The sequence below is a fragment of the Monodon monoceros genome, unplaced genomic scaffold, assembly GCF_005190385.1.
Source record: "Monodon monoceros isolate NGI ecotype Baffin Bay Population unplaced genomic scaffold, NGI_Narwhal_1 Super_Scaffold_5, whole genome shotgun sequence".
In the NCBI taxonomy this organism is placed as follows: Eukaryota; Metazoa; Chordata; class Mammalia; order Artiodactyla; family Monodontidae; genus Monodon; species Monodon monoceros.
The window spans coordinates 106,098,504-106,108,499 of record NW_021703782.1 but is presented as its reverse complement, the minus strand read 5'-3'; the positions used below and the strand labels follow the sequence as shown (position 1 = coordinate 106,108,499).

The window sequence follows — 9,996 nt, the reverse complement described above, 5'->3', positions numbered from 1 at the left end:
TTCAAAGGAACCCCTCACCCCCACCCCAAGCTAGGGAAGCAGAGCCCCAGACCTGGTACAGCTCCTCCTTGGTCACATAAGGCTTCCCTTCGGAGCTCAGGGCCCGGAAGGCGCTCTCGATCTCCTCACTGGACTTGACGTTCTCGGTCTCACGGCTGATCATGAAGGCCATGTACTCTTGCAGGGAGACGTGGCCGTCCCTGGGGGGGCCAAGGTGCAGTGAGCAGGGAGGGTGCAGTAGGAGCCACGTGCAGAGCTGCTTCTACCACGTTCCCTGATGCTCACCTGTTTGGATCCACAGTGTCCAGGATGGCCTCAAACTCGGGGTCGGGCTCCCCTTCCTCCACCATGGGCAGGTCATAGCCCAGGGAGCGCAGGCAGGACTTGAACTCCTGGTGGTTCAGCCGGCCAGACTTGTCCTTGTCAAAGTGTCTGTGGCACAAGGCCGAGGGCTCAGCACCGAGGCCCTGCTGCTGAGCCCGCCTCCCCCGCCAGCAAGGGCGCAACGCACACACTCACTTAAACATCATGCTGAATTCTTTGAGGGCCTCCTCGGTCACCCCGGTCGTGTTCCTGGAAGAAAGAACAGAATTAGGGACCCCATACAGCTGGTGACACGTTCTGTCCTCTCCCAGTAAACTGACTGCTGGACGTGGGGGCGACCCTGCTTCCCACGGCCCCTGCTGCCGCTGTGCCCACCCGGGGAAGCTGCATGTACCTGGCCTGGATCTGCTGCTCCAGGTTGTGCTGCATGCGCATGCCCAGCTGGTCGAGCTGGTCCCACTGCTGGGCCAGGCCCACGGTGCTGTGCTCTGTGTACTTGTTGTCCAGGATCAGGGCTTCCTCCATGGCCGCCCCCAGGTCCTCAATCTTCTTGAGCTGACTTCTCATGGCTCGAATCTCCTGGTGCTTGCGCTGCGGGGGTGAGGGAGCAAAGATGCGTGGGACAGCGGCTCTTAGTTACCGGGCCCGAGAGCCTGCTTAAACAGCCCTCCTCGGTCTCTGCACCCCCAGCCTGAGAGCTGCAGGGCTGCCTGCAAGGGGAAAGTGGGGATGGGGTGAGGTTGAAGAAATCCAGCAGCCTTAACAGAGGAAGAGGCGTCAGTGTGACAGTCACACATCAGTGGGTTGACCTGCCAGGGAAACAGTATAAGTACTGAGGACCAAAGGAGCCTCCTCCTCTCCCAGTAGGGCTCCTGGTAGCAACTGTCAAAGACAAAAAACTCTTTAAAATGACGGAGGTCCTGGGCTGCTTTGGGAAAAGGGGGTACCTGACCAGCCCACCTTGTACCCAACCTGAAGCCAAGTAGGCCTGCTGGCAGTGGTGGGATGAAGGGTTTTAGGCGGGCCAGAAACACTAAGGGCACTTACTTTGGTAGCTTCAAGCTGGGATTCGAGGGTCCCGGATTCTTCCACCATGCAGGACCTAAACACAGAAGCACAGTGAGGCAGGAGGCCCGACTGCCAGCTCGAAATTAACTTCCCTCAGATAAAAGTGCCTGCAGTCTCAAATTCCTCTTACTAGGATATGAAACCTATCTGCTACTGGCTATCTTTTCTTAAGCAGCTCTGGGAGCCAGGGAGGGCAGGTGATACTTCTCCAGTATACTTCTGGGAAGCTGCTGCCCGATGTGGTGTGCCACCTGGTAAGGCCAACAGATAAACCAGGGCTGAGCCCCCATCCAGCCTGCTCCCCGCTCCCCAGCTGGGACCCCTTCTCATGTGGCTGGCTCCTTCAGCCCACCCAGGCTGTAGCATGGTACCTGATCCAAGCTAGGCCCTTGAAGGGTACCTCAGGAACTGATTTTAAGTTCCATAGGAACAGAGAGGGGCTGCAGGCCTGGCAGCATGCTTCCTCTGCAACCAGGGGGAGAAGGACGCCTGTGCAACCCTTCAGACAGGAGACCTGAAGGTGAGGGGAGGCTGGCAAGCCACCCCGAGAAGTCCTGGAGTCTCCTGCAGGCTCCTGAGGGGAGCCACACTCTAGGATAAGTGACAGCAGTGGGAGGAGAGGCAGTCAGATGACCCCTTGACATGGGAACTGGGGTGTGAAGATCATGACCAGATTTGGGTTTGGTCCTGCCCAAAGGAGAGGTGGCTGTGACTAAGCCCCAGATTCAGGTTCTATCATCTACAGACACAGCACCAGAGGCTCCTTCCGGGCCTAAGTTCTGAGGAGCGGGGGGCCTCTGGGGAGCCTCTATCTTCCCGACAACAGTGTGAGGTCACAGAGGCTACCAGTGAACGAAGACGAATGAGGTTACGTGCAGGGATGAGTCACACTGTATGCGTGTCCTGGGTGGGGTTTTAGCCCGGCCTCCCCGGTACCCAGCTTTGCCCCAACCTACCCTTTCAACACCCAGCGAGCCAGCATGAGCTGTGAAATCTCCCTAGGTTCAAAGTGCTCTAGCAAGGCAAGGCACCAGGCTTCCTCCTACCCCAGCAGGTCAGACTCACAGTCACGCCATGTCCCCCCAGGAAAAGCACACCCCCAGGACCTGGGGGCAGGAGGCCGGGTGCTGGTGCAGTGGGAGGAGGGCAGACCCCTCCTTCCCATGCGGCCACGGGCGGTGGGTTAGTCAGAAAGCAGAGCTGCCTGGGGAAGTCAAGAGTGCACTGGTAAAACCACAGCGAGGTAAGAAGAGAAACAGGAGAAAAACCTTCCAGACAGATCATCCCCAACTTCATACTGATAGACACGAATGACCCGACGATACGCTATGCTATTCAAAGAAAAGAAACCAAATGAATACACCAGCGGAAGGGGAGGCAAGAGCACACCGAGACAGACACACACCACAAGACCCAAGCTGGTCAGTGCACAGGCAGGGCCACCTGGCGCCCAGGCAGGGACGTGGTACAGGCCAAGCCGACAGCCGGCCTGGGAGGGCAGGCAGCCTTGGGCGGCTCACATGGGGACCGGGCAAGACGGGACAGGGCTGGGAGGAGCCACATGGTAAGGGGAGCATGGCACCTCGTGGAGACAAGTCCAATGCCAGCAGACACGGCCACGGGCACCGGGGAGGAGAACGGACCCCAGGGCAGCTTATGAGCTCGAGCCGAACCTGTGATCCCAGGATCCTGCCCCACTCTGCCTTCAGCACGTGCTCACATAAGCGAGGGTGACACTCCTCCCGCTGCCTCCTTTAACGACTGACGTGCCTGCCTGCAGGGCCTTGGGAGCGCTAGTCTAAGCCACCATGGTCCCGGGAGAGAATGCAAGGGTGCCCGATCCGGGCAGAGGCCAGGACCTCCTGGGGAGGCCCCACTGGCACCGGGCAGGACAGCCCTGCTCCTCTCGGGGCTCCTCCCAAGTCCTGTGTCTCTCCAACACCCAGAAACCCTGAGCACCTGGGCTTCCTCTTGAGGCAAAAGACGGCCTCAGCCCTCCGTGGGGGCACTGGGGGAGGAGGGTCAGTGCACAGACGGGGACTTAGTGCACCAGCTGGGGCCCCTCAACAATGTCATCCTGTTTCACGCCCATGACGTGATCCCAATGGACACGTGGGGGAACAAGGCAGAAAAGAAGTCCAGTATAATCCCAATGGCTGAATAATGGGGATTCTCAGAGGCTCTGGACTCCAGCTCTGGCCTTCGGGCCCTATCTTAGAGAACCCTTGGAATCTGAACAGGAAGGTGGGAGCGGCTCCCCTCCCCAGACTGCAGGCCGTCAGGGACAGTGGGCCATGGGTGCCAGGGAAGGGGGCGAGGGTAGGGCGGGGGACATGCAGCCTGCCCCAGGCAGGAAGGTCCATTCTGGGATCCTCTGCAAGCCAGGCCACGAGGGGACAAAGGGCAGAGGGACAAGCGCACTAGACACCATCACACCACAAGCCCGGAGAAATAAGAAGTCAATATTAACCCATCGAGGAGATACGTTCTGTGGAGATGGGATCCAAGCAGCCACAAGACAAGGTGGTGTCCGGACAGCAGCATCGCGAGGTGGGGGACAAAGGCAGACACAAGAAAGAAAACAAAAACAAAACCAAGGTCATCAGTAACCCACGCTGTGCTCAACCCTGTACCCCTGTCACTGTGCAACCACGGGCGACGCTCAGTCCCACCCAATCCAGGACATCCAGCGACTCCACCTCTGGAGAAGTTCCTTCGAGAACCCTCCCAACTCTGCCCACCCCTCTGGCTCCAGCCAGACCAGGCTGCACTCCTAACCCTTCTTTCCACACTCTGGAGCCCGAGGCCTGGGCATTCAGCTCCCGGGACCGAGCACTCCCGGGGCCGCACCTGGTCTCCTGGATCCACTGGTGGAAGGCGTTGGCGTGCTGGGCGAACTCCTGGCGCAGCTTGTCGTTCTCCTCCTGCCGGCGCTGCTCCTTCTGCAGCTCCAGCTCCCTTTCCTAAGGACCAAGGGAGTAAGAGGCGTGTCATCCCCAGCCCCCTTCACGGACAGGCTCGAGGCTCAGCCACTGACCGGCCGGTCTCAACATTTGAGAGGAACAAGGCGTAGTTTTCTGAAGCTACTCGGGGGGTCAGGGAGGATGAGCTGTTCATCTCAACCCACAGACAGCACGGAAGGCGTCTGGTAGGCATTCGCCAGCCCGCTTCCCCAGAGACCTTGCAAGACGCAGGGTGGGGGGGGTGGGAGGGCCGATCACAGCCATGCAGGCCTGCGGGACCCACACAGGGTGACTTGTGATGAATGAAACTGCGCTTCCTCCCCCATCTCCTCACGCTTCAGCCAGGAAAGGCTTCCCTGACCAGCGCCCCACCCGGCCCAGCGGAGAAGGGCACCTTGATGATCTTCTGCAGGTTCCTCCAGGTCTCCTCCAGGGCCTCCATGGTGAACCAGGTGTAGGGGTTGGAGGCCACACGGAAGCTCTTGATCTGGCGGTCCAGCTCGGCCAGCTGGTTGAAGTCGGCCTGGGCCGAGCTGAGCGAGGAGCGGAAGGCGTCGTGGGCCTCACGCAAGGCCTTGATCTCTTCCAGGGAGTTGCAGCGCACCGGGTCTGTTAAGTCCTCCTCTGCGTTTTCAAACCAGCTGTTGAAGGCAGAAGCCTTTTTGGCAAAGGTCAGGAAGAGGTCCTCCACCTGAAAGCAGAGGAGACTGAGTCAGCACAGCTGCAGGGGCTGTATGGACCATCCTTGGTGGGCGGGTGGGGGGGCAGTGGTGTGGGCACCAGAAAGGCGGGGGTCGTTCCCAGGGTGTCGGGCTTGGCTCGGCTTGGCTCTCTGCCGCCCTCCTCCCACTGCTGAAAAGTCCTCCCTCTTTCTCCCCTTTCCCTGGGGCGTGCAAGCTCAGTCTTCCCGGAAGCTTCCGAGCAGCAGCCTCCTGAAGGCAAGGGTCCCCCTTCCCTTGGTTTACGCTGACTCCACACCCCCGTGCAGAACCTCTGTCCCGGGAGAGGGGTTTGCTTTTCCTATGCGTTGAGCTGGTTGAGCTCGGCCGGGGCCAAGCTCACCTTGCGGAAATGACTCTGCGCCTCCAGCAGCTTCTTCTTCCGGGTGGCTGAGTTGGCCAGAAGCTGGCTCCACCTTTTCATGAGGGCGGCGTGCCGGGCCTCGATGGCCTTTGACTGGATGTGCTTGGCGGCCAGCAGCTGATCTTTGAGGGCAGTGATGTTGGCGATGCCCTCCTGCTGGAAGGCCTGCAGGCCAGCATCGAAGGTTTCCTGGAACGAGGAGCGAGAAGGCAACATGCAGGGACCGCACTGAGATGAGACCGTACACCTCCCGGCGCCTCAGCTCGGACGGCACCCGCGTCTGTCCAGCCAGCTGCCCAGGCCAGACTGTCAGCCTCGAGTCCCCACCTCCTCCTGGCCCTTGGTCACACCTTGGTCACCACTTTGCTGCATCTCCTCCAGACCTCAGGTCACTGAGGCAGCTCCTCCCAGGCCCTGCTTTCAGCCTCGGGCTAAGGCACCCGGGCTCCCCCCACTACCTCTGCCAAGAATACCCGCCCAGCTCTTCACCAACCACTTTCAGTTTACCCTCCGTGATCTAGCTTGGATGTCACCTCCTCTGGGAAGACTTTCCCGTCAACGCCTGCCTGCTGGAAACTGAGTCAGACACCTCTTGAGTGAAGTCCACATCCTGCTGTGCTCTGCCCTGTTAGCACCCATCAGGCTGCAGCTCAGAGGCCTAGTCTGAGAGCTTCCTGAGGACCAGGACTGTGTCTTGTTTACTGCTGGCCCCTAGGGCCTAACATAAATAGTCAAATGTCTCAATGAAAGATGCTAACCATCATTCACTGACCAGGAAGTACTACTGGAGTACGTTTCAGTCAGCCAGCACAGCAGCCACGACTGACCTGTTTGGTGAGGAGAGTCTGGACAGAAGACAGGTCCCGCCCGTGATCATCTGTCTTCAAGCTGCTCTCCTTCTCACCTAGGAAACCAAGCACGGCAAGTCAGCCGTCCCATCTCAATGTAACAAATTTAGAAGAAAAGAAGAAGAAGGAAAACCAAGACCTATCATTTTGCTTACATTTGAATTCCAATACTACTGACAGCAGTCTCCGAACCCAAATGAGCTGGCTCCTCCCTGTACCCGGGCCCCCTTCTAAGCCTGTGTCCTGAAGGGGTCCCTCCAGCCTGTCCTAGATGCTGTTCAGTCGCTACTGATGCAACAGCAACTACCAAGGTCATGTGGGTCCTGAAATCGGTGCAGTTCCTCCTCGCCTGGGGGCTGGATCACACCCTGGACCCGTGTAGCTCGGGGACGGTGCCGGTGCAGGCTGGTCCGGCTCGTGTGGCCCTTACTTGTGCTGTGGTGCCCACTGCTTCTTTCAGCGTTACAGGACCTTTGTTTCGTTAACCCTCGTGCCGGCCCAGGGGCACCGCTGAGGCCCGGCTCTCTGCCTCAGGACCCTGTCTCCCGCTGCCACCAGTGGTCTGCCCGGTGGCAGGGGTCTCTGATACACTCACATTCCAGCGGTTTCTTCTCTGCAGAAGAAAACCAGCTGCGTAGGAAGCAAACAGGCTGTGGTTCTGAACAATCTTCCCGGCCCGGGAGGGTAAGAGGTTTGGGCAGCGCCGAGGCCGTGCTTACCAATCCAGGACTCCACCACGTCAGCCTTCCAGTTGAACTGAAGGAAGGCCGAGTTCTCGTCGAGCTTTGCCTTCCTCTGGGCGGCAGCTTTCTCCAAGTCTGATACTTTCCCGTTCAGGCCCTTCATCTTTGAAGAGATGTTCTCCTCATGGTGATTGTTCTAGGCCGTGGAGAAGGCACACCCTGTCAGCCTGGCCCCTGCTGCGGTTACCTGATCTGCACTCTCCCTGCAGGGCGCAGGCAGGCTTGCAACCTCTGTGACAGGCCGTGCTCCCCTGGCCACCGCCAGGAGAATGGGGGAAGGCTTTTCTAAGAGCCTTAAAGAGATGAACACTGGCCAATTCTACTCCTACAAGTAATAATGAGGAATGTGATAAAATGTTAAGTCACGATGATGTATTCATTAGTGTCATTTCTGACAGCAAAAAATTAGAAAAAGCCTAAATAATTATGACTCAATGGCTACTATAAGTATGCAATAAAAACAATGGCTTGGAACAATGTTTTCACACTGTGGATATTAAAAATTATTAAGCCCCAAACACTCTGATGCAGTCTTGGTTAAAACTGTATGTGAAAACACAAACCATAAGTCAGCATAAAATTCAGAAAGAAACTCAGGGAGGAAACGAAGACTGCTGTTGGAAACAGAGCACCAGGCTCTCTGCCCCAAGGCTGAAGGACATTCACAAGCCGTCATCTCACAGGTGGGGCGCACTTGTGTGTGGTGAGTCGTACACAGGCCTCATCTACGCGGATATGGTCTGTATCTGAAATTAGTCTCCGTTAGGTTGTTTGCCCACAAGAGTGAGGAGAAAAGCTCCCTAGTGAACACAGGTTTTAACTACAGTTACCTCCTGTGGACCAAATCTCTAGTCTTAAGGCCTGATCACCAGTGCAAATTCTGTGATGAGGAATTTTATTTACTCATTATGTGTTTGTGACAGGAAATCAGAGTCGATAGAAGTCATTTGTCTTGTGCAACTACATGTCTTGTGGACCTCGTGACAGATCGCGGCACCGCGTTTAGTCTGGATTTCAGCTGGGGAGTGACTCGACTTCACTGCTGCTGGGACAGCACCAAGACCCCTTATTTTTTGCTTTCTCCCTAGAAAGCTGTTTGAATGAAATGAACCTTGTGATTCCGACAGACACATTTGTCAAACATCCTGGATAGCAGCCAGGTTTCACACAGCGACGTACACCCACTGAACAGCTGCCGTTTAGCCTAGTGGGTGCCTCAGCATGAGGAGAGTCTGGAGGGTCCGGCACGGAGGTCTCACTGGGGCCATCTCCGGTGGTGGTCCTATGGGTGACTGTTTTGACCTGCCCACTTGTGTTTTCTACCACCTCTATAAAGAGCCTGTATTCCTGGAGAAGTAAACTAGAAGAGCAAACACATGGGAGTGCCAATGTCACAGCAGGGCTGCTTCTTTGCTTAATTAAAGCAGAGAAAAACAACTGCTGCAGGATGGCTTTACTAACTGGCTTCAAGAAGGGGGTAAATATCCAGTTAAACACGCAATGCAGGAATGGAGCCGCTACCGGTCTCCACGCAGACCTCTGTTTGGTGAGTATCCCAGGGGAGGAGCTTTGCGGATTGTGGTACCAGCACGTGGTGTCCCGGAGCGAGAAATGAGGGTCTTACCAGCGGGCCAGGCTCACCTTCTTAATGAGGTCTTGTCCGTTAGTGCAGACGTCATTTACCCGGTCCTTGTGGACAGTGAAGTCTGTCTCGAAGGCTTCATGTTTCTTCAGTAAGCCCTGGAGGGGAAACAGCAAGGCTCGCCACTGAGGGCCTGGCACGTGCGTGCGGTGGGCCAGGCCCCGGGGCCAGAGGAGCAGGACTGGAAGGTGCCCTCGCACGCACCCCAATCCAGCTGGGGCTAAGACAACAGACACGTACAGGATAAACAGAAAATCCTACAGCAGTAAAACGAGGACACCGCGAGCATAACCGGAGGCCTTTCTGAAGGGGTGAGGCTGCCGCCAGTCAACCAGCACAGGCCCCTTTCCCTGTAGGAGACCAGAGAATGGACACCGAGCAGCCTTCAAATAAGCACCAAGAGAACAGTGACACCCGCCCTAGGGTTTAACCGGAGCACATCTCCTGCGGGACCTCCCAAATCTTGTCTTTTCCTCCGTACAGCTGAAGCGCTGGAGACAACACCCCTCGTGTCGGCTTCCAGGGAACACAGCGATGCAGAGGACAGGAAACCACTGACTGCGTCTGCCTCCTACCTGCGTCCCCCAACTAGCTGAACAGGATTCCCACCGGGAGGAGCGCAGCTCTGGGGCTACCCTGACCCTCGGGAATGCTAACTCTGCTTCCACAGCTGGTGGCACGGATGGAGGAACACCCGACCACAACGTGCAGTTCCCCCTATGAAGAGGGGAGTCGCCTCACCCCCGAGACCCGGGGCGGCTCTGTCCCACAGGCTACGCCTTAGGATCCCTGCAGCCTTGCCTTTGCCTCTTTGAACGCTGCCTGAAGAAGCTGATCTAAGCTGCCAGATGGTGAGAGGCCACGTGGAGGGGACTGAAACGTCCCAGCTGGAGCCACCTGAGTGACATCACCGTGCACCTCTCAGCCCAGCGGCCTTCTGCCTCAGTGCAGCTGTGTTAGGGGGTCCCAGTGAGAACAGCAGAGGCAATGCCCATCAATGCACAGAATTGTGGGAAATAAACTTGTTTTTAGGGTTGTGACACAGCAATAGGTAACCAACGTATTTAGGAAATATGTTACGGGTTGAACTGCGTCCTCCCAAAGATATGGGTCCAGACCTTAGCACCTAAGAATGTGGAAATGAGTCCTCTGCAGGTGCAATCAAGTTAAGACAGGTCATCAGGGTGGGTCCTAATCCAATATGACTGGTGTCCTACATATATAAGAAGAGGGAAATCTGGACACAGACACAGCCAGACAGAATGCCACGGGGACACAAAGACACAGAGGGAAGACAGCCATGTGAAAGAAAGCACAGGCAGAGG

At 57.1% G+C, this 9,996-nt stretch overlaps 1 protein-coding gene across 7 annotated transcripts in view; it reads right to left on the bottom strand.

Moving 5' to 3' along the window:
* The window catches only part of SPTAN1 (spectrin alpha, non-erythrocytic 1), a 60,353-nt gene that overhangs the window by 730 nt on the left and 49,627 nt on the right, over positions 1–9,996 (bottom strand). For 6 of the 7 annotated variants that reach the window (XM_029201429.1, XM_029201428.1, XM_029201430.1 and 3 more), the window contains 12 exons: positions 8,671–8,769; positions 7,006–7,165; positions 6,266–6,342; positions 5,418–5,627; positions 4,750–5,046; positions 4,243–4,355; positions 3,863–3,880; positions 1,372–1,426; positions 719–915; positions 520–573; positions 286–432; positions 53–200 (listed from right to left, as the gene is read on the bottom strand). In XM_029201429.1, coding sequence (XP_029057262.1) covers positions 53–200; positions 286–432; positions 520–573; positions 719–915; positions 1,372–1,426; positions 3,863–3,880; positions 4,243–4,355; positions 4,750–5,046; positions 5,418–5,627; positions 6,266–6,342; positions 7,006–7,165; positions 8,671–8,769 — 1,575 coding nt within the window. The remainder of the gene's footprint in view (positions 1–52; positions 201–285; positions 433–519; positions 574–718; positions 916–1,371; positions 1,427–3,862; positions 3,881–4,242; positions 4,356–4,749; positions 5,047–5,417; positions 5,628–6,265; positions 6,343–7,005; positions 7,166–8,670; positions 8,770–9,996) is intronic. The other variant, XM_029201431.1, reaches the window with a different exon arrangement.